Consider the following 25147-nt stretch of genomic DNA (forward strand, 5'->3'; position numbering starts at 1 on the left):
AGTGCAGGTGCCACGGTGTGCCCAGCCCCATCGGAGGCAAGGAGTGTGAGCAGCCTCTAGAAGCTTGAAAAGGCAAGGCAACCGACTCTCCCCTAGAGCCTCCAGAAGGGGCTAACACCCTGATGCTAGCTGGCCCCGTGAAACCCATCCATGCCCTTCTCATCTCCAGAACCGGAAGCTAAGAAATTTGCGTTGTTTTAAGCCACCGGGTTTGAGATAATTGGTTACGGTAGCGATACGAAAGGAACCCAGTGGCCAGTCTCCCCTGTGTCATTAAACACTTTCAGGGGATGCAAATCCTCTCTACATTTCTGCTTAAATACCGAAGTACGGCTGGAGCTGGGACAGCCACCCACGGCAACTCAAGGAAATTTCTCTTCCTTCTGGGACTGAAGGACAGTGAGGATGACCACGAGCAGAGCAAGAGAACCATGAAGCCTCTTGTCAAAGCAGGTAAGTGTCAGTGCCCTCAAACATGCACACCCTTTCCTGGCTGGACAGATCGCAAATCATTCCCATCTTCCAGGGAACAGGTACATGTTTATCTAGTGGTCGGGAGAAGTCAAAACCCAGCCATCCAACCAGTGAGCGTGAGCTGTCACTACGTCAGGTGAAAAGAGCTGCGTGGTCATACCTTCGACTTCTTAAATACACAGGACCCCCAAATAAATAATAATAATAAGGCACATCGTCCTTTTCATCCAGGGGGCTCCAGGGGGAGCAGGGACCTTGGATGGGCTCCTAGGGATCAGTATTGTCGCCCTGAAGAGTTCCAAATCCAGACCCAGAGCTCATTACAACCTCGTACGGGGTGACTCACAGCCCTCCCCTCTCCTTACGGCTGGTTTACAACCCAACCTGGCTTCAGAAGGATACGGACTGGGACGGCTGTATCCAGGTAGGCGTTCATCACTTTCAACGTCCCATTGTCGGAACAAGCCCGCTTGGAAATCAGGGGTTGGTGGCGTCCAGTAAAACCTCCTGCTGTTCCTTCCATAAAACTCCTCTTTAGGGTTTCTGCTGGAGACCCCTGAAGGGTGTCTCAGTGCCCCGCTTTCAGCAAAAGTCTTTGGGATGGGTCCAGGTTACTCCCCAGGCTCCGTGGGCTCATGGGTGTCCAGCAAGGGAATGTCTGTGTTCCCGTTGTTGGGGTGGGAGAAGGTATATGGTTCACTCTCAGACTCAGCAGGGAAGCTGGGGGATGGCTCGTCTACGGTCAGCTTTGCAGTCGGGGTCCTGGAGACTGTGAGGGGTGGGGAGGGAGGGCAGTCCCCCGTGGGTCCCTGGAACGGCCGGTAGGTATCCACCTCTGGCTGTAGGAAGGAGCCGTTGGAATCTTGCAACAGATGGCCATATACCATGGTGTCATCGATGACTGCATACACGTGGGAGTCACTGTCCTTTCGTCCCTTCTGAAACTTTTTTGGCTGCATCGGCATCTGGGTGTTGATGTTGCCGTTGTAGATGCCTACAGATGGGCCTTTGCTTGTCTTCTTTTTCCTACCGGCAGAAAGGGAACAGGGCAGGAAGGAAACGACCTTAGCTGTGTTCCATTTGTAGAGCCCCTACCGGAACTCGGGCACTTTGGGGTTCCCACACGTCTCCCCCAAGTCTCTCAAATCCCTCGGTCCTTGAAGTGGAAACTCCTGTCCTTAGAATTTAGAGGGGACCAGCTTCTGGGGCGCCTGGGGGGCTCAGTCGGTTAAGCATCTGACTCTTGATATCGGCTCAGGTCATGATCTCACGGTCTGTGAGATCGAGCCCCGCATCGGGCTCTGTGCTAACAGTGTGGAGCCCACTTGGGATTCTGTCTTCACCTCTCTCTGCCCCTCCCCCTGCTCACATGCTCTCTCACTCTCAAAATAAATACATAAACATTAAAAAAAAAAAAAAAGGGAGGAGCTTTTGTCTCCAGTCTTCACAGTGGAAACAGGGTGGTGGAGACAGTGCCCGTTTTAACACTGTCTGCGCTTGGATGTGCTTCGGCGAATGCGCAGTAGCCCGGGGTGGAAACATCTGACAACCAGCTCCCCTCTGTCCTACGAGAAAGGGCCGTGCCCCACCCCGACCACATCAGGTGCGGTCATGCCCAGGCCAACCCTCTACGACTCAGTCCTTCCCGTAGCTTAAGGCTTCACCCCTCCTTTGCATGGGTAGAACCCTGACCGTCTGCATTCTCAAGGATAGGACATAGGAGACTCAGGATGGAAGGCTGTATCCTAGTTTTTAGCTGGAGCCGGGGACAATGGAAGTCAGTATTAGCAGAGGGATCCAGTCCCTTCCTTATGCAGGAAGCTGCATAAGGGGAAAGAGCTCAAAAGAAAACAGCATTTAGGCCGGGACGCCAGAGCTCCTCGGTAACACCATTAACCTTTGGTTTGTAATGTTCTTTGGTCCTTGGGCGTGGACGGGCATTAGCACTCGCCGCCACGGAAAACAAAGCTTCGCCCTCCATCGCCACGAGCCAAAAGCAGGGGACGCTGGCTTTTTAGCTGACCAGTGATTCAAATGGAGGACATTAGCCCAATTAACATAATGGACCGTATAACGCACAGGCTGGCGGCTCACTAACTGTGGACAGGCTCTCTGTCCTTTTCTGAGATAAAAAAATAATCTAGTACATTTAGCTTGTAACACCGCGTGTCTGGCTGGACTGATGGGTTCCGAAGGCTCCAGCCTGAAGCCCTGAGACGGACGCCCCTCATTCGTGCTTCGCAGAGCCTCGATGCTCTCCACGAACGCTCTTTTTAGGCAGTTCTGAATCTGGTCCTTCATTTCGTCCCTCTGCCCCCACACCGGGCGGTGGGAGAGACTCTGTCCTGCTCACTGTTGCATCCCCAGCACCGTGCACGGTCCCCAATGTCCAGGAGGCCGTCATTCTCACTGCAGAACCTCCCTGCCCTCCTACAGCTGGTGGCCTCCCCCACCGCAAGGCCGGGGCTAGCGATTCTCAGGCCAGAAGCTGGACCCTCTCGTCGCCCGGTTCCCTCCTGAACCAGTGTTAACACGGAGCTTTCTGGTCTGGGTGGAAGAGACTGCACCCCAGACAAGGAAGCTTCCTAGAGAAACCATGAATCGATGATTCACGAAAAGAAGTCCTTTCTCCCCGTGCGATATATATACAATCCCATCTCATGGAGAAGAGGTGTTTCCCCGGATCGGCCGTGGGCAGCCCCCTCCTCATCAGCAGAGACATTTCTGGACAGTCTCACTGTTGGTCAGGAATTTCGGTTGTGTGCTCATGGCCCCAGTTAATAAAAAAAAAATTTCGTTTTGGCTTGTTGGAAGGTTGAGTCGTGCTAAGGAAAGCAATTTCCCCCCCTTCCTCACGGCTTTCGTCAGAAATACGAGCAGAACTGATCAAATCTGGTAGCAGCGTGTATTAGGTCTAAAAAGGTCAACGCTTCCCTTTCGTGAAACAGCAGCCGTCACCCTGAGGGGGAGGGAGGGGAGACTGAGTCAGATAACTGGGTCTTCCTTCCTCTCGCCCACAGGGCTAGCTTTTTGGTGCCTGTCTGGAGTCCAATAAACAGACATAAAATAGTTTAAGAAACCGGAGGAGAACACGCCGGGGGGGGGGGGCAGCGTACGTTTGCTCTCAAGGGGACAGAGGACACAGGCTCAGAGGCCCGGTCTGGCGGGGCCGACGTGATGGTTTTCCTGCTAAGGTCACCCCGGTGATGGCCACCGTGTGATGAGCAGACAGTACATGATTCACAGCTGACTTGTGCTGAGGCAGCTGTGTAAAAAACTGCAGGCCAAAGTGTCACCAGCCGTGTTTTCTGTTTTTTTCCGCCCCGTCCCCTCCAAACAATATTATCTAACACCGATCCTCAGGAGAGAAACCGGGAGTAAGGAAAGAAATCCGTAATTCACGACAGCTCTGGTCTGTGGGATCTAAGGAGGCGTCAGGGCAGCTGAAGACAGTTTTGAGAAATTCCACCTACTTCTTTCTCACGAAGCAAATGATGAGTCCGAGGGCAAACAGCAGCAAGGCGCCACCTCCCACGATCGCCGTGATGATGACAGTCAGGTCTGTGAGCAGAGACACGAGGGAGAGGGATGAGGAGACGCGGGGGCGTCGGGTCGACGATCAACCGGAGGAGACGGTCTCCAGAGATGGCCGCCATCCCTTCCTTCCCCCGCCCCCCATACACACACGCTGCTCCTCATAGTGACAGGACCCTATTTCCCCCCTTCTCGACTCTTCTTGACTCGCCGGTTCTGAAGCCTTCTAGAGGCCTGGCAACATCTTGCACTTCCTGTCTGAGGACAAGCCAGTCAGACGCCACAGAAGAAGTCTGACGACGCTGAGGCCACCATGTTGTGAGGAAGCCCAAGCCAGCCATGTGGAGACTCCGTGAGGAACATATACCAGGGAACCTGGCCGAAGGTGACTACTAAGGCTCCAGACATCTGTCCCCAGGTGAACCATCCCAGACAAGAGCAGAGAAGAGCCACGCTGCCGTGTCCTGTCCAAATTCCTGACCCACAGGATTGCGGGCAAGCAAAATGGTGCATTGTCTCAGCTACTAAATCTCGGGGCTGTTTGTTACACGGTGATAGGTAACTAAAACAAACTGGGGGCCCTACCAGATCCACTCCAAAGGCTACGCTGGGCCTACCCCTGGGTGTATCTACCGGGTCGCCTCAGCCTATGTGAGAGAGGAGAGCAGAGGGGGTGGAGGGAAAGCAGGGAGTCAAAAGTCAGCAGTGAAGGTGTTCAGGACAGGGTTGTTTCATCTACGCTATTCTTTTCCTACAGCTGTATAAGAAGAAAGAAAATAAATCAGACAGGGAGACCCACGCTGAGCAGGGATTTAGCATTTCTTGCTTGTTTACCAAGAAAACGAAAGGTGAGGTTAAGAGAGAAAGAGGAATAAATGGGGCATCTGGTGGGCTCGGTCAGAGGAGCGTGCAGCTCTGCATCTTGGGGTCGTGAGTTTGAGCCCCCCATTGGGTGTAGAGATGGCTTAAATAAACTTAAAAAAGAGAAAGAAATAGAAGTTAATGACAGAAAATGAATGTGAGAGAGTCAGCAAACCTGGGAGCTGAGCTGAGAGTATGACAGAGCTTCTCGCTTGTGGTTTTTGGTTCCCCCCAGTTCTCCTGCTGCTGATCAGCCGTGTGGCTTGGGCAGACACGCAGTCTCTCTGACCTCCAGAGAGGGAAGGAAGGGGCCGGGAGAAACCACCTCCACGGTCCCTCCTGGTTCTAACACTCTGTGGTGCTCGGTGACTATCTTGGAATAAAGGCAAACGTGGCCCCATCACGTTGGCCGTGCCGCACATGTGTCTCCTCGCTGGGAACCCTTCAGCGGATTCTGCAACTCTGAGCACGAGACCTGCCCCTGAGGGCATTTTCTAGGGCTTCACCGGACTTGGAAAAAAATGCCAACACCAAACATCTGTGTCGCACTTTCCAGGTCCCTGCATGTGAATCCCCAGCGTGAAATTCCCACTGATATTTCTCTGAGGTAGTTATTACCATCCACCCTCTACAGACCAGGAAGGTCAGGGGAGTGAAGACACTTCCCCAGTTGTCAGAGAGAGATTAATGGTAAATGACCGTGACAGACGGACAATAAAAACGTACTAGTTCTCCCCACTCCCTGAACGATGTCTTTTACTACGTGACCCTTGCGGCTCCTCCCACCGAGAAGTGGAGTCGTTTGGTCCACCCCTTGACTTTGGGCAGGGCAAAAGAATTCCAGGAGGGATGGTGTATGAGTTCCTAACCCAAGCATCAAGAGACCTTGTAGGCTTCCCCCAGACTCTCTTGGATCTCTCTGCTTCTGCCGTGAGAACAAGGCCCAGGCTGGAGTGAAAGGGACAGTGGGGAGGAGAGCCAAGGAACCCAAGCGTCCCAGCTAATTGCGGCTGGGCCCCAGACTTGTGAGAGTGTGCGGCCAAGCTCGGCAAAGTCCTCTAGCTCTGTGCAGCTGCCCACGGGTGCATGAGTGACTGAACCCGGATAAGCCCAGCTCAGACCAGAACCGCCCAGCCAACGCGTGAGCAATAACAAACGGCTGTTTTTAAGCCGCTGAGTGCCGGGGCCGTTTGTTACGCAGCACTGCTGATGCAAAAGCTGACAGAGACATGGACAGCCAGCACTCAAATCCATGTCTTCTGACTCCCTCCCAGGCTTGCCCCCCAGGCTTCGGCTGCCCATCTGCCGTCCACCGCCACCCGCACAAGACCTTGCAGGCCCTTACCCATAGTCCTTGGGGTAAGCAACACCCAGAAGAACAGGTCCAGCTGCTTGCCACTCACAGGGCTGCAGTTGGAGATGTTGACCCAGAAGCTGTGGTGGTGGAAGCTTGGCTTGGGGAGGACCTCGTCCTCCAGGCTGAAGATCTCCTCGGCCTTGGTCCGCTGCTCCTGGATGATCATGAATGCACGCCCCGTCTGGCAGACCACGCCGGTCCGCTCCTTGAGGAAGGTCAGGCAGGCCACCTGGCCGCTGGGCACACTGATGTTCCAGGACACTGAGGTGAGCGACGGCAGGCCCCGGTCCCAGTTAGGGCTCCTCAGGTAGACCTTGCTTTTTGTGTCTGGGGTCACCGTGAAAACGCCTTCCTCTGCAGGAAAGGGGAGAGAATCCACACAGATGTGTCACTGAACCCAAACAGAGGGGAAAACGACAGAGGAGAGGACGTTCAAGTGCCTGGACTAGCGTCGTCCAACAGAGCTCTCTGCGGTTTCTCACAGGCTCACCTCATTTTGCTACACTTCGCGGATCCTGCGTTTTTTACAGATTGAAAAACGTGGCAACCCTGCGACCAGCAAATCTGTGGCGCCATTTTTCCAACAGCATGTGCTCACTCTGTGTCTCTGTGTCACATTTTGGTGATTCCCGCGACGTTTCAAACTTTTTCATTATTGTGTTTGTTACGGCGATCTTGTGATCGGCGATTACAACTTGCGGGAAGCTCAGACGATGGTTAGCATTTTTTTAAATGTTTTTTTAACGTTTATTTACGTTTGAAAGAGATAGAGTCAGAGTGCGAGCTGGGGAGGGGCAGAGAGAGAGGGAGACACAGAATCCCAAGCAGGCTCCGGGCTCTGAGCTGTCAGCACAGAGCCCGACACGGAGCTCGAACTCACGAACTGTGAGATTGTGACCTGAGCCGAAGTCGGGTGCTTAACCGAGTAAGCCACCCAGGCGCCCCAATGGTTAGCATTTTTTAAGCAACAACTTTTTTTTTTTTTTTTTTGCTTACAAAAATCTTATTTTTATTTATCTTAGACCACAGTATGGTGTAAATATAACTTTTACATGCGCTGGGAAACCAAACTCATTTCACTTGCTTTATCGCAGTCGACTGGAACCGAACCTACAATATTTCCTGGGTGCCTCTATCTATACCATCCGGGGGCAGAGCCACAGCCATGAGCGTTGTGGAAGGCCGGAAAAGTGCTTGATGTGACAGGACCTACATTTTTAATTTTGTTATTAATTTAAATATAAATTGCCACACGTGGCCAGCGAGTACTGGTCAGCACAAGGTTAGAGTCTCAGGTCAGGTGCTCAGATCTTGAACAAAACCAACCAACCAACCAAACAAACAAACAACAAAAAAAGAGGCTCCTTTGCCAAACCGCTGGTTGTCTCTGGAAGCTTCCTTTCAGAAACGCCCTCCAGCTAACTAACGTCCACCCGACGCGCTGCTCCCAGCGGGACTGGTAAACAGCGATTTCTGTTTCAGAGACGAAAACGCTTCAGGTTCTGGGGCGCCTGGGTGGTTAAGCGTCCAACTTTGGCTCAGGTCGCGGTATCACGGTTCGAGCCCCGCGTCGGGCTCTGTGCTGACAGCTCAGAGCCCGGAGCCTGCTTGGGATTCTGTGTCTCCCTCGCTCTCTCCCCCTCCCTCGCCTGTGCCCTCTCTGTCTCTCTCAAAAATAAATAAATAAATATTAAAAGAAAAACCCACTTGGGGTTCTGGGAAGAATGGGAGAATTGCAAAGCTGAAGAGCCTCCGACACATAACTGGATTCATTCTTGGCCTTCACGTGAGATAAAACCCCAGCATTGACACTGCACGGAGTATGTCTTGTTTTCAAAGAGCCCCCAGAAGGGGTTTCTCGGGTAGCCTTGGAGAGATCTGGCAGCCTGGGCTGACCTTAATCTTTTTTTTTTTTTTTTTAATTTTTAAAAAGGTTTATTTGTTTTTTGAGACAGAGAGATGGAGAAAGAGAGAGAGAGAGAGAGAGAGTGCACAAAAGTGGGGGAGGGGCAGAGAGAGAGGGAGACACAGAATCTGAAACAGGCTCCGGGCTCTGAGCTGTCAGCACAGAGCCCAATGCGGGGCTCGAACTTGCAGACCAGGACCTGAGCCAAAGTCGGATGCTTAGCCAACTCTGGATAAGCCACTTAAGCCACTCAGGTGCCCTAAGGCTGACCTTAATCTTATGGCCAAAGATTCTTCTCCCTCCCCACTCAGGCCTCCGGGAACAAAGTACGAAGTGAACTTCAGACAAAAGTCTTGGTTGGGGCGCCCGAGTGGTTCAGTTGGTTAAGTGTCCATCTGCCTCTTGATCTTGGCTCAGGTCGTGATCTCAAGGTTCAGGAGATTGAGCCTTCCAAGTGCAGAGCCTGCTTGGGATTCTCTCCCTTTCTCTCTGCCCCTCCCCTGCCTGCACTCTCTCCCTCTCTCTCTCAAAATAAATAAACTTTCAGACTTGAACCTGATGATTTGTTCTTCTGCCCGCCACCCGTCACCTCCCGCTGTCAGAGACTTATTTCTACCTCCCGGAATTTTCCACACGAGGCTAACGGTAGAGTCAGGAGGAGGGCTCCCCAGTCTGTCACATTTCTTGCGCCAGGACCTGGCCACTCAGCTGCCCCTTCCCTTCGAGTTGACAACTTCATGAAGGCGATCGCCCACCCAACAGAAGAGGGATGCCCAGACAAGCAAGGGGCAGGGAGATGGGGACACAGAGGGAGACGTCCTCACCTTTGAAGTAGGGGATAAAGGACACGGTCAGGCCCTGCCTGGAGGCCTCTTGTTGGAAGCTGGGGGCGAAGGTGCGGAGGGTCACGGAGACGTTCTGCTTCACCTGGATGTGCTGGATGGAGCCTCCGGGGCAGAAGGAGCCGAAGTAGAGGTCCTGGCCGGGGACCGTGCTGGCCACCAGGTAGCTGTAGCTGGTGTTGCAGACCTTCTCGGGCGTGTGTTGCTGCAGCTTCTGGGCCGGCACCAATGCCAGGCTGAGCCTGTCCTTGGGTACCAGCAGTTTCCAGGAGAAGTCGTGCAGCTGCACGGGCAGCTGGAGGACGTCCCTGGGCACCTGGAGGGAGTAGGGCCTCCTGGGGCAGTACCGGTGGTCCATGCAGCCTGGAAGAGAAGAGCTCGTGGCACCAGGCAGGGAGGAGACCAGCAGGTGCATCCTGCCCTGCCCTCAAGGCCGCCCAGGCTCTCTTGCTTTTCCCTTTGGTCTCTCCTCTCGTGCTCTGTCCTCCACTCCTGGCTCCCTGATGCTCCTGTTCCAGCTGCCCCTCTCGCCCCCTCACATTCTTTTTAACATTTTTTTTAATGTTTATTTCTGAGAGAGAGAGCAGGGGAGGGGCAGAGAGAGAGGGAGACACAGAATCCGAGGCAGGCTCCAGGCTCCGAGCTGTCGCCACAGAGCCCGACGTGGGGCTCGAACTCGTGAACCACGAGATCATGACCCGAGCTGAAGTTGGACGCTTAAGCGACTGAGCCACCCAGGCGCCCCAGATTCTTACTCTTCCCTAAACCGGCAGACCCGCTTCTGGGGAGTATTTGGGGCGGAAATGTTCTGTTCTTGTTTGCCAGCGTCTCTTTTGTGGGTCTGAGTCTCCGATGCTAAGTATGGGCAGGGCATATAGGTTCTCCCTCCACCCAGACCTTCGTCCCAGCGTCCATGACCGTGGGCGGGTAGTTTTGTGCAGTGGTCAGAGCAGGGCTGGAACTGGGGAGACGTTAGCCCGTGTCCCAGGCTGCTTTGCGTCCTGTGGCCTCGGCTGCTGCGTCTGCGGAAACTCGGAGAGCATCCACGTCGAAGGTCATGGTGGCCCAGCGGGGGGAGGGGACTATGTGTTTCGCTGCCCTCCAACCGTCAAACATTTATTAGGTGACTAATACGTGTGCAGCACCACCAGGGGCTCAAGGGACCGAAACAACGGAATAAGCCACAGTTCTTGACCTCCAGACGCTCGGTCTCCCGCAAGGGGTGCTAAGTGCACAGTGAGCGTGGAGGTGGGGACATGGGGATGGGAGAGGCTGGGGAAGGCTACACAGAGGAGAGGATCTCACGAGGGATTCTGGAAGGCTGGGCAGAGGAGACAAACAGGGACGTGGGGACGTAGTGTACTTCTGAAGGACACCGATGTAGCAGAGGCTCTGGTCCGAGAGGGGCACATCTCTACCTCTTCTGGTCGCCCCTGCCTATTCTGTACTGCAGGGGACATTTCTTTTTTTTTTTTTTTTTCTTAAGTTTATTTTTGAGACAGAGAGAGAGCATGAACGGGGGAGGGTCAGAGAGAGAGGGAGACACAGAATCGGAAGCAGGCTCCAGGCTCTGAGCCATCAGCCCAGAGCCCGACGCGGGGCTCGAACTCACGGACCGCGAGATCGTGACCTGAGCCGAAGTCGGACGCTTAACCGACTGAGCCACCCAGGCGCCCCTGCAGGGGACATTTCTGATCAGACTGTCTATAGCCTACCCAGTGGACCCCATGGAGAAGATGGGGAGGGGCAGGGAGAGCCACCCACGGCCCCAGAGGAGCGCCAACCAAGGGGACGTACTTATGGTCTTCTCGGCGTTCACCCACAGGCGAGTCAGGTCATCACAAAGGAAGGAGATCTTGTGTTTGGAGCCGGAGGTCAGGGTGAGGTTGGTGCTACAGGTCCGAGACTCCAGACACACGAAGCAGCCGGGGACAAACCTGCGGCTGAACTTGACGGGCCGCGGCTCGATGGTGAGCGACATGGCTTGCTCGTTGCTCAAGTCGACCACGTAGATTTTATCTGAAACCGCAAAGAGAAAACAGGTCTGAGGCACGGGTCAGCGGCCACCCGGCGGACAGGGCAAAAATTAGCACCAAACCTCTCCTGGCTGGGAAGCATTGGAAACATGTTTTATTAAGAGAATACACAAAGGGGCGCCTGGGTGGCTCAGCCGGTCAAGCGTCTGGCTTCGGCTCAGGTCATGATCTCGTGGTTCAGGAGTCTGAGCCCCGCATCGGGCTCCACACTGCTGGTGTGGAGCCTGCTTGGGATTCTCTCTCCCTCTCTCTCTGCCCCACCCCCCCGTTTTGTGCTCTCTCTCTCTAAATAAATAAAATAAACTTAAAAAAAAGAGAGAGAGAACATACAAGAACTCCAGGAGAAACTGAAAAAGAAAAATAATGGACTGAGTTTCTACCACTGCTTAACTGCTGTTACTCCTTCAAGTTCATCTTGGTCCTGGGTCACACGCACACATATGAACATTTTCACCTACGGAAAAGTACAGTATACATAAAATTGTATACTCGGCTTTTCCTTTATTACTTTACACGGCTTTGATTATGTTTCCAGGTAGTTTTCATATTCATGAATCTTTGAAAATATTCGGTCATTTAGTGGCTGCTTGAGAATGAACAAGTGATATTCGCCATCATTTATTTAAATATTTTCCTGCGTAAATATTCTCTTTTTTTTTAAGTTTATTTATTTTGTGAGAGAGAGAGGAGGGAGAAGGGCAGAGAGAGAGAGGGAGAGAGAGAATCCCAGGCAAGCCCCGCACTGTCAGTGCAAAGCCCGATGGGGGGCTCGAACCCACGAACTGTGAGATCATGACCTGAGTGGAAATGCTTAACTGACTGAGCCACACAGGCGCCCCTCCTGTATAAATATTCTCATGTGTAGTAATTAGCAGCAGTGTGCCATTAGTTCAGGGATAGAAGATTAATAGATATAATATTTCTTCATAGATATTATCATTATTCATAGATTTTATACCCATTGATATTATAATGTGGTCTCTAATAAATGCTATTATTTCCAACAAGTGAGAAAAAGATGAACCACTCCTGGCTGGGCCAGGAGAACAGTGTCTCCCATTAGCAAAAGAATCAAATTAGACTGGTACTTCAAAGCAAAGACAATAGCCTTATAGATGTGGAGCAAACACAAATTACAAAAGAAAAAAGAAACGTTTAGGGGCGCCTGGGTGGCTCAGTCGGTTAAGCGCCCAACTTCCGTGATCTCACGGCTCGTGAGTCGGAGCCCCGCATCGGGTGCTGAGCTGCCTGCTTGGGAGTCTCTCTCTCTGCGCCCTGCCCCCCTTTCTCTCTCTCAGAATAAATAATAAATAAACTTAAAAAAAAGTCAGCACATCAATCTTTTATTCAAGCTCCCTGTGTTCAGCTTAGGACCTCCCTATTCATGCAAATAGGATCTCTGGTTCAAAACCTTCCCTTTACCAGGGAAGAAATTCCTATCTTCTGTTGGTCTGGGGCTGGAGTGGCTCCTCCAGCTTTTAGCCCTAGTTCTGGAGGTAACTTGCTGCCAACTCCTGGGCCTTTGAAAGTTTCTTCTGGAAGTTTCCCCACTGTGGGATTAGATTCTGCACTTTTGGGTCTGCTGAATCCGTTACCCGTCTACATCCCAGTTTGGGAAATGTGAGCATATTGTTTCCTTTCCATTAGTCATTTCCCTTGGGATTTATGCTTTTAGAAATGTTTTAAATGCCGTGACAGGGTGGCTGAAGAAGGAAGCGGATCTCTCTTTAATGGGAAGTCCTCATTTTCCAATTGCTTGCCTGTTCTTCCCGTCAGAGAGTGAACTTCATGGATCTCCATGACCTGCATATCTGGCACATGGCAGAGAGTCCCTGACGTGTTAGGTTAAGCCTCATGATATCCTTGAGAGGGAGTGTGTCGGTCAGCTCGGGCTACGTTATGCTGCGGTAACAAGTGGTCCCGAAATCCAAAGGGTTAGAATACCAAAGATTTATTCTGCATTCAATGTATACATCCATCGTGAGTTGGCTGCAGTTCTGGTGCCTGTCTTTTATTATTTTTTTTTTTAAGTTTATTTATTTATTTATTTAGAGAGCCCGTGCGGGGGAGGGGTAGAGAGAGAGGGTGAGAGAGAATCCCAAGCAGGCTCTGCGCTGCCAGCTCGGAGCTCTATGCGGAGATCCACCTCATGAACCGTGAAATCATGACTCGAGGTGAAACCAAGTGTCAGAGGCTTAACCATCTGAGCCACCCAGGCACCCCTCTGGGGCATGTCTTTTTAATTCTGAGATCCAGGCTGAAGGAGAGGCCTCTGCGACACCCCGGTCTTATGACGGTGTTTGAAAGGTGAACCACAGGACATGTGCTGAAGCTTCTGCTTGGAAGTGGTACCCGCATTTCCCCTCACATCTCATTGGTTGAAGCAAACTCACGTGGCCAAGCCTGTAGCCAATGGGGGGGACGCCTGGGTGGCTCAGTCAGTTGAGCATCAGGACTCTTGGTTTCTGCTCGGGTCATGGCCTCGGGGTTCGTGGGATCGAGCCCCGCGTCGGGCTCTGTGCTGACAGCTCAGAGCCTGGAGCCCGTTTCGGATTCTGTGTCTCCCTCTCTCTCTCTCTGCTCCTCCCCTTGATCACATTCTGTCTCTCTCTCTCTCTCAAAAATAAACATTAAAAAAAAAATAAAAAAAAAAAAAGGACCTTCCCTTTGGGAAGTTCAAAGTTGAGATGTGTTTAAGGTAATACTGCTTTTATTACCTCCATTTTATTTTTTATTTGAAAAATGTTTTAATGTGTATTTATTCTTGGCAGAGAGAGAGAGAGAGAGTGACAGAGTGTGAATGGGGGAGAAGCAGAGAGAGAGGGAGACACAGAATCTGAAGCAGGCTCCAGGCTCTGAGCTGTCAGTACAGAGCCCGACTCAGGGCTTGAACCTGTGAACCGGGAGATCATGACCTGAGCTAAAGTCGGCCACTCAGTGGGACTGAGCCACCCAGGTGCCCCTATTATCTCCATTTTATAAACTACAACTTTGAAGCTTAGAAAGGTTAAGTAATTTTCAGAGAGGCCTGGGTGACTCTGTCGGTTAAGAGTCCTTTTGGTTTCGGTCATGATCTCACGGTTCGTGGGTTCGAGGCCCATGTCAGGCTCTGTGCTGACAGCACGGAGCCTGCTTGCGATTTTCTGTCTCCCTTTTGCCCCTCCCCCACTCACCATTTATATGTTTCTCTCGATCTAAAAATAAATAAATAAACTTAAAAAAAAAAAAGGATTTAAGGGGAGCCTGGGTGGCTCAGTGGGTTGAGCGACCGACTTCAGCTCAGGTCGTGATCTCGCGGTTTGTGAGTTCGAGCCCCGCATGGGGCTCAAACCCCCTAACCGCGAGATCACGACCTGAGCTGAAATCAAGAATCAGACGGTTAACTGACCGAGCCACCCAGACGCCCCTGTTACATATTCTTTTACAGATCTTTGAGCAGACTTACGGTTTTGTTTCTCTGGGCTAATTACCCTGGAGTGAAATTTCTGGGTCATAGGTAGGTGTAAGTTTGTGAGAAACTGCCAGATTGTTCTCCTAAATGATCGCACCCTCTTACCCCTCCTGCCAGCAGCGTGTGAGGCTTCCAGTGCCCCTCGTGCTCGCGGACCCTTGCCGTTGCCACAGCGGCACAGCTCCTCTTTTCTTTGAGGAAGAGACACCCACTGTATACTGAGACACCCAGCGGTTAAGCCAAAACAGAGAGCGGAGTTTGTTGGGGAGAACAATCCTGATTCCGGGGCAAGACAGACCTTGCATCGTGGGGAGCGTCAGGAGACCCCCGGCCTCCGTGCTAACACGCTGCGTGCAGCCGGTTCTCTGGTTCTGCGTATGCCTTTCATTCATTAGTCCTCTGACGCGCCTTCTTTCCACACTGAGTCTGGTTGGCTCTCAAAGTAAGTTGAGGGGTTGGGGTGCCTGGGTGGCTCGGTCAGTCGAGCGTCCGGCTTCAGCTCAGGTCATGATCTCGGGGTTCACGGGTTCGAGCCCCGCATCGGGCTCTGTGCCGACAATTTGGAGCCCGGAGCCTGCTTCGGATTCTGTGTCTCCCTCGCTCTCTGCCCCTCCCCTGCTCGCGCTCTGTCTCTCTGTCTCTCGCTCTCAAAAATAAACATTAAAAGATCTTTTTTCAATGACTCGAAGGGCAGACACAGTAAATTCACGTGCTGCCTCAGGCACGTGCTCCCAGGGGGCCTCAGCTGTCAGAGCAAGATAGACGTGCGCACCCCTCACCTCTCACAGATGGGAGAAATGGAAATGTCACTATTTACATTCGCAATTCTTGCCTCACCCCACCCTCACCAGGAGGAGGAGGGGTAGGTGTGCCCTTGGCCAACTTACGGCTGAAAGAGACCTCCGATTTGCTCAAGGCTACATCCTGATGGAAGGTTTCCTACCGCAAGAGAATCAGCAGGTGCTTCCTCTCGGTAAAGAACACCGGAGCTGGAGATTTGGAAAGACACCTCCCCCTTAAGAAAAAAAGACAACCTTTCACTACCTGCTACTTACGGACACCGTGGAAACCCCTGAGGGGATGAGCTTATTGACTGAAGTTTCATAAAGGCCCCTCATCATTTTTGTGGAATCTGTAGAGATTTTTTTTTTTAAGTTTATGCATGTACGTTGAGAGAGTGGGGGAGGGGCAGAGAGAGAGGGAGAGAGAATCCCAAGCAGGCTCCGTACTGTCAGCACAGAGCCCGACGCGGGGCTTGAACCATGAGATCGTGAGCTGAGCCCAAGTTGGACGCTCAGCTCCCTGAGCCACCCAGGCGCCCCTGGGCATCTGGCTCTTGATCTCAGCTTAGGTCTTGAGCTCAGGGTTGTGGGATCAAGCCCCGCGTTGGGCTCCATGCTGGGCATGAAGCCTACTTAAAAAACAAAAACAGGGGCGCCTGGGTGGCTCAGTCGGTTAAGCGGCCGACTTCGGCTCAGGTCATGATCTCGCGGTCCGTGAGTTCGAGCCCCGCGTCGGGCTCTGTGCTGACGGCTCGGAGCCTGGAGCCTGTTTCAGATTCTGTGTCTCCCTCTCTCTGACCCTCCCCCGTTCATGCTCTGTCTCTCTCTGTCTCAAAAATAAATAAACGTTAAAAAAAAAAAGATTAAAAAAAAACCAAAACCAAAACCAAAACAAAAGGGCCTGGAATGTGCCAGAAACTGTGGTGGGTGTAGGAAGACGGAGGAATGAGACAAGATTCCTGATTGGGAAGAGGTTAGTGGGACACAGCTGTGCGGACGGATAAATACAACATTGTGCTGAATGCAACCCCCCCCACATGTGTGTTCTTGGGGCGCGGGCTCTGCTCTGGGCAGTTGTTTCTTCTACGGGGGCAAAGGGCGGTCAAGTGAAGGGCAGAGGCTCCTACCGAGGGACTCCGTGTCTTGAAGCAACCCCACAGCTTCTTCCTTCTCATTTCCAAGGCCAAGAAAGAGCAGAAACAAACAGCACACAGACTAGACTCCCTTCCGGAGGCAACGAGAGGCAGCAAACGTCCGGGGGCCTCCTGCGTAGACGGGAAACGCCAGGCTCTGCCTTGAGTCTCCCCCCAGAAATCCTGCCAGCCTGCTCTGCACTCCCCGCCTTGAGCCCCATGGCACACACACCCCCGAAAACTCCTGGGACGTGACCTCCTGCATCCTGCAAGTCATGTCTCTTCCGGGTTACAGGCTGTCTCTGAGGTCAAGCGCTGGGTCTTTGATCTAGAACACGTAAGGGCGCTGACCACCTGCCAGGCACTGTGTTACCTCCTTTCATCCTTAAAACATCCCCACGAGGGCGGGCCCACCCTCTCTATTTGAAGTTGAGGAACTGAGTCACACAAAGGTGAGGTGCTCTGTCCACAGTCCCACGGCACGTAGGGAAACTGGGATTCAAGTCCACGGAGGCAGATCCCACTTTATGTGAAGCCGGGACACCGCTAAACAGCTTTAAACCGCAGCTAGCGACTCTTTACTTACCTCGAAACTAAAGCCAAACCCTTCTTGATGATGGTGAAGAAAGCCTGTTTAATAGTCTGATTCGTTGTAGAGATCAACTCAGCTGACGTTCCAGGAAATACAAGAAATCGACAGCACTTAACCATAGCTGAGATGATAAATCTCTCTGTCTCCTAAACTCAAACCCACACCGTTCTTGGGTGGTGGTTTTTAACATTCTGACGATAAAATTGTGACAGTAGGATCATGGAAATACGTCGGTGGACACACCACACGCACACACACACAGCTACACCTTCTACACGGTTATTATAAATCAGAAGTCATCTTGGGTCAGGACACGGTGGGGCTGGGGCACCTGGGTGGCTCAGCCAGTTAAGTGTCCAACTCTTGGTTTCGGCTCAGGTTATGACCTCACGGTTCATGAGTTCGAGCCCCTGCATCGGCTCTGTGATGACAGCACGGAGCCTGCTTGGGATTCTCTCTCTCCCTCTCTCTCTCTCTGTCCCTTCCCTGCTTGCTCTCTCTCTCTCTCTCTCTCTCAAAATAAATACAAAAACTTAAAAACAAAAATGGATGTGGTAGTGTTGCATCTTCCAGAGACGCCCAGAGGCAGCCCCTCGGGCGGGTCCCACACTGTCACTTTCCAGACGTTTATCAGCTCTACTAAAATAAACACCATGCTCCCATTTAATTCCACTCTGAACTCATCTTGTACCTTTTTTTTTTTAAGTTTATTTATTTATTTTGAGAGAGAAAAAGCACAAGTTGGGGAGGGGCAGAGAGATAAGGGGAGAGAGAATCCCAGGCAGGCTCTACATGGTCAGCTCAGAGCCTGATGTGGGCTTGAACCCATGAACTGTGAGATCATGCCCTGAGCTGAGGTGAGAGGTTTAACCGACTGAGCCACCCAGGCTCCTTTTATTTCAACAGCTGCGCCCCTCCCCGCGGAGCAAAGTTGAAGGAGGCGCTCGCTCTCAGGGGCTGACCTTGTACTTACGTGACCCTGAGGGTGAGCACCTCCAGAAGGGCAAGTAAGTGCCGCAGAGCAGGTGCTTCCTTCAATGTCGCTACCTGGGCACCTGGCCTCCCCCTACTTCCGGCCCTGACTCCCCTTTTCTAGGTTCGTGGCATCTCAGTAACTGTGTGTAGAGCGATGTAAACCCCCCACTCGGGGTTCAGCATGATCTAGAGCACAGGCTCTGGGTTCTGGGCTTGCTCTGCTCCAGACAAGCTACGTGACGTTGGGCTAGTTCTATAAGCAATCTGGGCCTCTTGGTTTTCCAGCAGTAATTGAGGGTAATTCCCGCCTCCCCTCTGGGGTTGTAATAAGGATTAGCTGAGGCGGTGTAAGTGGTTGCTTAGGTCAGGGCTTGGCATGGAGTGTGTGCCCACAGTACGGATGGGGCACTCAGCCAATAAAACTGGGTTCGTTCGTTAATGCTGACGGTGGCCGTGCAATGTGAATCCTGATTCACATCGAGGGTCAAGACATGTGATACAGAAAGTAACCTCCCAATACTTTCATTAAAAACAACTTAGCCTAGGGGCGCCTGGGTGGCTCGGCGGGTGAAGTGTCCAACTTCGACTCAAGTCGTGATCTCATGGTTTGTGGGTTCGAGCCCCGCGTCGGGCTCTGTGCTGACAGCTCGGAGCCTGGAGCCTGCTTCGGGTTCTGTGTCTCCCTCCCTCTGCCTCTCCCCCACTTGTGCTCTTTCTCTCTCTCTCAAAAATAAATAAACATTAAAAAAAGTGAAAACAACAACAACAGCTTAGCCCGGGGCCACCTGGGTGGCTCAGTCGGTTAAGCGTCCGACTCGGTTTCAGCTCCGGTCGAGCTCTCGCAGTTCTTTGAGTTCGAGCCCCACATCGGACTCTGCGCTGACAGTGGAGAACCTGGTTGGGCCTCTCTCTCTCCCCATCTCTCTCTGGCCCTCCCACCTTCTCTCTCTCTCTCTCTCTCTCTTTCTCAAAATAAATACACTTAAAAAAACAAATAACTTGGCCTGAATGCAAGTTTGCATTTGCTTCTCGCAGTGGGTGTTCACCAGCGAGCCCGTCCTAATGCCTGGCAACGCACGTCCTGAAACTCTTACAGGGTCCAGAGTTCAGGTGTTCCAGAAGCCACAGGTGAGAAACAGAAAGGGAACCTCACGCCAAGCGGACTATCCAGGAGGGAAAGAAAGAGCTGGAGGGGGAGGGAAAGGAAAGCGGGGCTCACTTACTGCTTTCATTCTGTGGATGTTGGACCAAAACTTGAAACTGCAGCCGGAGGATCCCTGGGTTTTGGGCGTCTTGGTCACAGCCCTGGAGAGACAGGTTGAAGTTCCCAGCCATGTTCCCGGGCTGCTTGTCCCCCAGCTTGAACACCTCGGGGTTGGTGGTGGAGCCCGGGATATAGTATTCAACCCGTTCCTCTTTCTTCTCGCAGTTGGAGACGTTGAAGTGAAGGAAGGAGACGCTGGCCCGCAGGTGTGGGGGAACGACAAACTGCCAGGTCATGAGCTCGTCCTCAGGGAAGCCATCCGGGTAGTTGGCAGACATCAGGGTGGCGGAACCTTCACCTTCGAACACGGATTCGATGATGCACAGCCCTATAGGGAGCGGGGCCCAAACGAGACAAAACGGGAGGCGATGAGACCCCTGTCCTGGCTGTCGGTGGCCGGTGGGCAATGGGGTCAGGAAGAGGGGAGGGCGGCTCTCCGCTCCCGAGCTCTGGGTCTGGTCTCATCCTCGCTAAGGATACATCAGTGGCGGGTGAGGAGGTGTTTACCAACCCAGCAGGGGGAGAAAAGCGCCCTAACGTGGGGCGCCTGTCCATTTCCTCGCACCGTGGCTGATTTCAAGCACGAATGTGGAGTCGGGAGCAGACGCGCAGTAGCTTGTCGCCGTATGGTGTCGCCACCGTAGAGGCACAGTCAGCGTAAATAACCTCAGGAGCACAGAGAACCGTCAAATGTGGTGAAATCATTAGGAAGTGATGAGTTCTGAGCGCGTATTACCTTTGTTTCTAATTTAACTGTGAGTTTGCGTGATTTTATTTTCATCAGCAGCTCCGTTTAAGCCTCAGCTCACAAAATTCCCGAGCAGTTTAGCACCCCCCTCTGGCAAGCCACCGACACAATTACAGAAAACGTGACGGGGTTAGAAGACAGGACAAAGAAATGAGGGACCGGGTCATCAAGAGAGGTCTGTGGAGCCAATCCCACTTTGTGTTGTGCAAACAAACCTCACAGGCAACAAAGGACCAAGAAAAGAGAGTGGCATCACGATTTGTTTATGAGGGAAGGGTGACGGGGCGCCTGGGTGGCTCAGTCGGTTAAGCATCCGACTTTGGCTCGGATCATGATCTCACGGTTCATGAGTTCGAGCCCCGAGGCTGGCTCTGTGCTGACCGCCCGGAGCCTGGAAACTGCTCTGAGTCTATGTCTCTCTCTCGTTCTCTCTCTGCCCCTCCCCTGCTCACACACTGTCTCTCTTTCAAAAATGACTAAACATGGGGCGCCTGGGTGGCTCAGTCAGTTAAGTGGCCGACTTCGGCTCAGGTCATGATCTCGCGGTCCATGAGTTCGAGCCCCGCGTCGGGCTCTGTGCTGACAGCTCAGAGCCCGGAGCCTGTTTCCGATTCTGTGTCTCCCTCTCTCTCTGACCCTCCCCTGTTCATGCTCTGTCTCTCCCTGTCTCAAAAATAAATAAAATGTTAAAAAAAATTAAAAAAAATGACTAAACGTTAAAAAAAATTTTTTTTAAATAGAGAAGGGTGACTTCACACCAGGAGATCCGCACCACTTACAGAAGAGTGAGATCTTCCTTCAAGACATTCATACCATACTGCCCAACACCTGACCGTCTAGAGCAACGGGCATTTTTTGTTTTGGTACGTTTCAGCCTCAGCAAACGGTGGGGACGGAGCAGGGGGAGGTGTGCTCACGTTTTATAGAAGACCGATTTGCGATGCTGAAGCCAGAGACGTTTCTCCTGTGGAACCACGGCAAGTGTAAGGCCATTTTCACCCCTTCTTGCATTTTGATGCGGGACACAGTGCCGTTGCTGCAGAAGGTTCCGATTCTCACCACGGTGGCATCGATGCGGCCGCTGATGTTGTAAGTGACTCCGTCTGGGCAGCTCGCCCCTGGCCCGACCTGCCTCAGGCGAGGGACCGAGAACTGCAGCTCTAGACCAATGCTCTTGTGAGCCTTGACGTCCCAGATGAAAGTTCTGTTGACGGCGGGCAGCACCGATGTTGACGGCTGAAGCTGGACCTCCCCGAAAGGACACGGGCCTGACATGCAGTCTGAAACACACCCACAAGAGCAAGCTTGGTCACAGATGCTACCAGGCCGCGCACTGCGCCTCTCGACCCCTGTGGGAGAAGCCGGGGGGGGGGGGGCACCGCCAGGCAGAGGCGTGATCTCCTGGCTGCGTGAGTGTTGGTGGCCAACAGCTCACTCTTCTCTGGGGAGTCGCCTAGGCCGGGGGAGCCCCCTTTGGCCAGAAAGCCTGAGAGTTGTCCTGCACCTACCCCTGCCCCCCAAGGTGGGTAGCAGCCCACGGCCGATCGCTGCCCAAGGCTGGGGGGAGCAAGCCTGACCTCCCTGTCTCATGTGACAGCCTGGGGCTGCCCTCTGACACCAGCATCAGCCTGTGGTTCCAGTAGTTAAAACCACACCTTTGCTTCCTTCTTCCCTTGGCTCTACCCTGCTTTTCTCACTGCTTTGTAAGTGTCCTCCAAGGGTACTCTCTCGACAAATGACTTAAAAAAATCCCCATCTCGGGGTGCCTGGGTGGCTCAGTCGGTTAAGCTTCTGACTTTGGCTCAGGTCATGATCTCACGGTTCATGAGTTTGAGCCCGGCATTGGGCTCTCGGCTGCCGGCACGGACAGAACACGCTTCGGATCCTTTGTCCCCTCGTCTTTCCCCCTCTCTTGCTCATTCTCCCTCTTTCTCAAAAATAAATAAACATTAAAAAGAATTAAAAATTTGTTTTAACGTTTTATTTTTTTTTTTAATTTTTTTTTCAACGTTTTATTTATTTTTGGGACAGAGAGAGACAGAGCATGAACGGAGGAGGGGCAGAGAGAGAGGGAGACACAGAATCGGAAACAGGCTCCAGGCTCTGAGCCATCAGCCCAGAGCCTGACGCGGGGCTCGAACTCCTGGACCGCGAGATCGTGACCTGGCTGAAGTCGGACGCTTAACCGACTGCGCCACCCAGGCGCCCCGACGTTTTATTTTTTGGGAGACAGAGCACGAGCAGGGGAGGGGCAGAGAGAGAGGGAGACACAAAATCTACAGCAGGCTCCAGGCTCTGAGCTGTCTGCACAGGGCCCGATGCGGGGCTCGAACCCACAAACTGCAAGATCATGACCTGAGCCGAAGTCAGAGGCTTAACGGACTGAGCCACCCAGGTGCCCCCCCCCCCCCGCCTTTTTTTTTAAAGGCTAGCAGCTGATGACATCCTCTGATGTACTTCTGTTTCCCAAGACTCTTAAAACAAAGCAAGAACGCTGTTCTCGAGGAGGAAGGAAGCATGTGGAAGAAGGGACAGAGAGCAGACACAGAATAGTAAGGCTTCCGTCGTCTCCCGTGCAGGGAATCTGAACGGTGCCTTGGCTTCCGGCCACTCTAAGGGGACCCTTCGAACCCTTACTGCTGCTCCAGTGGGGTGTCGAAGGCACCGGCAACGTGAAGCGGGATCATGGGAGTCTTTCAGAGCTGTCTGAGGACCCCCCGAGGTCGTTCACGCCCAAACACTCATTTTTGCAAAGCAGTCCTGGAACCTCGGTGACCAGTGTGTTTGCAACGCACAGCCCCCCAGGAGGAAAGCCCGGGCTGTGGCTGGTCCGCCCGAGTTCACGCCAGCACAGTGTGCTGCCTGACCGACGAAACAGGGTTAGATAACAAGGTGACGGAGTTGGCTAAAATCAGATTTTGTGTGTGGGTAAGGATAGTACCTGTTTTTAGGAGCTCGGGGAAACTCCACTCCGTGAAGCCGTTTCTTTCTGGGCTTTGCAGCCACACCTCCAGTGTGCCCAGGGCCCCATGGAGTGGCCCCTGCTGGGCTCCTGTGGGATCCCTTCACCCTATTTAGACAGTGGTTTTCTTTTTTAGGCTCTGGCGCATTTTGATATGAGGGTTGGAAGAGCTTTATTCCATGAATCGGGAAATGCCACCTCTTTCTGTGCTCTAGAACAGGGAGGGGGTCAGCAAATCACAGCTCGTGGGCTCAGTCCAGCCCAATACCTGCTACTGAGAAGAGACACGTGGGATGGCGCTGCCCATACGTTTAGCTATTATCCGTGGCTGATTTCGTGCTGTCCCAGCGCGGAGCTCAGTGGTTGGGCGGAGACGCTCTCAGATATTTACCATCCCGTCTTTTACAGAAAACGTTTGCCAACCCTCTCCTAGAATGTTCTTTTTTTTTTAATTTGAAGAGGACACGGAGAGAGAGAGAATCCCAAACAAAATCCAAAATCAAGAGGCGGGTACTCAACTGACTGAGCCACCCAGGTGCCCTAGAACGGTTTAAATATTATAGAAATGATCTTCTCCTCGATGTATTATAGAATCCTCTATGAAACCATCTCTAATTAACCCAAACCCCACTTTCCTCCATCTTGCACATTTTTTTCCAACCTCCTCCTCGGTTATTTATTGATTTGGGTTTCCTACCTTTCTATGAGTCAATCTGGCTCACTGAATTTTCCCTGAAAATTATTCCTTTTATTCAGATTTTCACATTTCTACCATAATGCTGTACACAGTCTATTTTAGAAATCGCCTCTGTAAATGTCACGAAAGCAACATTTAGCCTTTCAAAGCTGTACATTTGTATTTTCTCTGTCTTTTTTCCAGCAGACTAGTCAGAGATCTGTCTATTTAATTAGTCTTTACAGAGAACCACACCTTAGCTTTAGTTACCAGATGGAGTTTCAAAAGCTGCTGGTAAGCACTTTAATTTCTTTTCTTTTTCTGAATGCCTTCTTCCTAGGGTTTATTTCGCCCCTTTCCTTGCTTATCTATTGCCTGATTCATTTATTTTCAATGGAAAGCAAAGAAATTTAAAAAAACTTAATGTTTATTTATTTTTGAGAGAGAGAGAGAGAGAGAGAGCGTGAGCAGGGGAGAGGCAGAGAGTGAGAGAGAGGCATAGAATCTGAAGCAGGCTCCAGGCTCTGAGCTGTCAGCACAGAGCCCAGTGCGGGGCTCGAACTCAGAAACCGTGAGATCGTGACCTGAGCAGAAGTCGGACGCTCAACCCACTGAGCCACCCAGATGCTCCAGCAAAGACATTTTTTGAGTATGGCTTTGATTGGATCCCAAATAGTGCTCTCCTTGATGTTACGACATCAATGTTCCTAGCTGACATGCCCACCTTAAAACGATTAGGAAATTACACATTTAATTCTTTCTGCCTGGTTATTATATCTTATGTTAATCTCTCATCCCAAGTTCAAGTTGTGAGTAATAGTAATAATGTCAGAGTCATCGTTTGTTGAATCCTTGTGTGTCAAACATCATCAGTGTATTAGTTTATTTCACCCTCATGAGAACCCTACTGGTTGGTACAATGACTCTTATTTCACAGACTAAAAAACTAAGTCACAAAGCAGTTAAGTGACTTATACAAAGCCATGTGATGAGCTCACATGACCAGGAGCCTGAAGCTTGAAGCCAGACCAGATCCCTCAGCCTCAAAAATTCTGTTTTTCCCCATCGTGCTTCGCGGACCCACCTCTCCACCCTTATCTGCTCAACCCTGCAATTCCTTTTCTTTTTTTAAAAAGATTTTATTTTATTTTTTTTTTCAACGTTTTATTTATTTTTGGGACAGAGAGAGACAGAGCATGAACGGGGGAGGGGCAGAGAGAGAGGGAGACACAGAATCGGAAACAGGCTCCAGGCTCTGAGCCATCAGCCCAGAGCCTGACGCGGGGCTCGAACTCATGGACTGAGAGATCGTGACCTGGCTGAAGTCGGACGCTTAACCGACTGCGCCACCCAGGCGCCCCATAAAAAGATTTTATTTTTAAGTCATCTCTACATCCAACATGGGACTCAAACCTACAACCCTGAGATCAAGAGTTGCACGTTCCACCCGACTAGGCCAGCCAGGCGCCCCTCCAATTTCTTTGTCTTCCAACTCCTTGCTTTTTGCTCCTTGTCGGCAAAATTTTAGCCTACAATTAAATTAGTTTAAATTTG

General features: G+C 52.0%; 1 protein-coding gene across 1 annotated transcript in view; it reads right to left on the bottom strand.

The window, feature by feature from the left end:
• Positions 1-1085: 1085 nt before the first annotated feature.
• CDCP1 (CUB domain containing protein 1) overlaps positions 1086-25147 on the bottom strand; it is a 54100-nt gene continuing 30038 nt past the window's right edge. The window contains exons 3-9 of the mRNA XM_047094801.1: positions 20873-21235; positions 19167-19535; positions 10772-10993; positions 8957-9337; positions 6215-6580; positions 3948-4035; positions 1086-1500 (exon numbers count right to left, since the gene is read on the bottom strand). Coding sequence (XP_046950757.1) covers positions 1086-1500; positions 3948-4035; positions 6215-6580; positions 8957-9337; positions 10772-10993; positions 19167-19535; positions 20873-21235 — 2204 coding nt within the window. The remainder of the gene's footprint in view (positions 1501-3947; positions 4036-6214; positions 6581-8956; positions 9338-10771; positions 10994-19166; positions 19536-20872; positions 21236-25147) is intronic.

Source organism: Lynx rufus, unplaced genomic scaffold (genome assembly GCF_022079265.1).
Source record: "Lynx rufus isolate CCGP_SWC_20201006 ecotype Redwood Valley unplaced genomic scaffold, mLynRuf1.p SCAF_4, whole genome shotgun sequence".
Taxonomy (NCBI): Eukaryota; Metazoa; Chordata; class Mammalia; order Carnivora; family Felidae; genus Lynx; species Lynx rufus.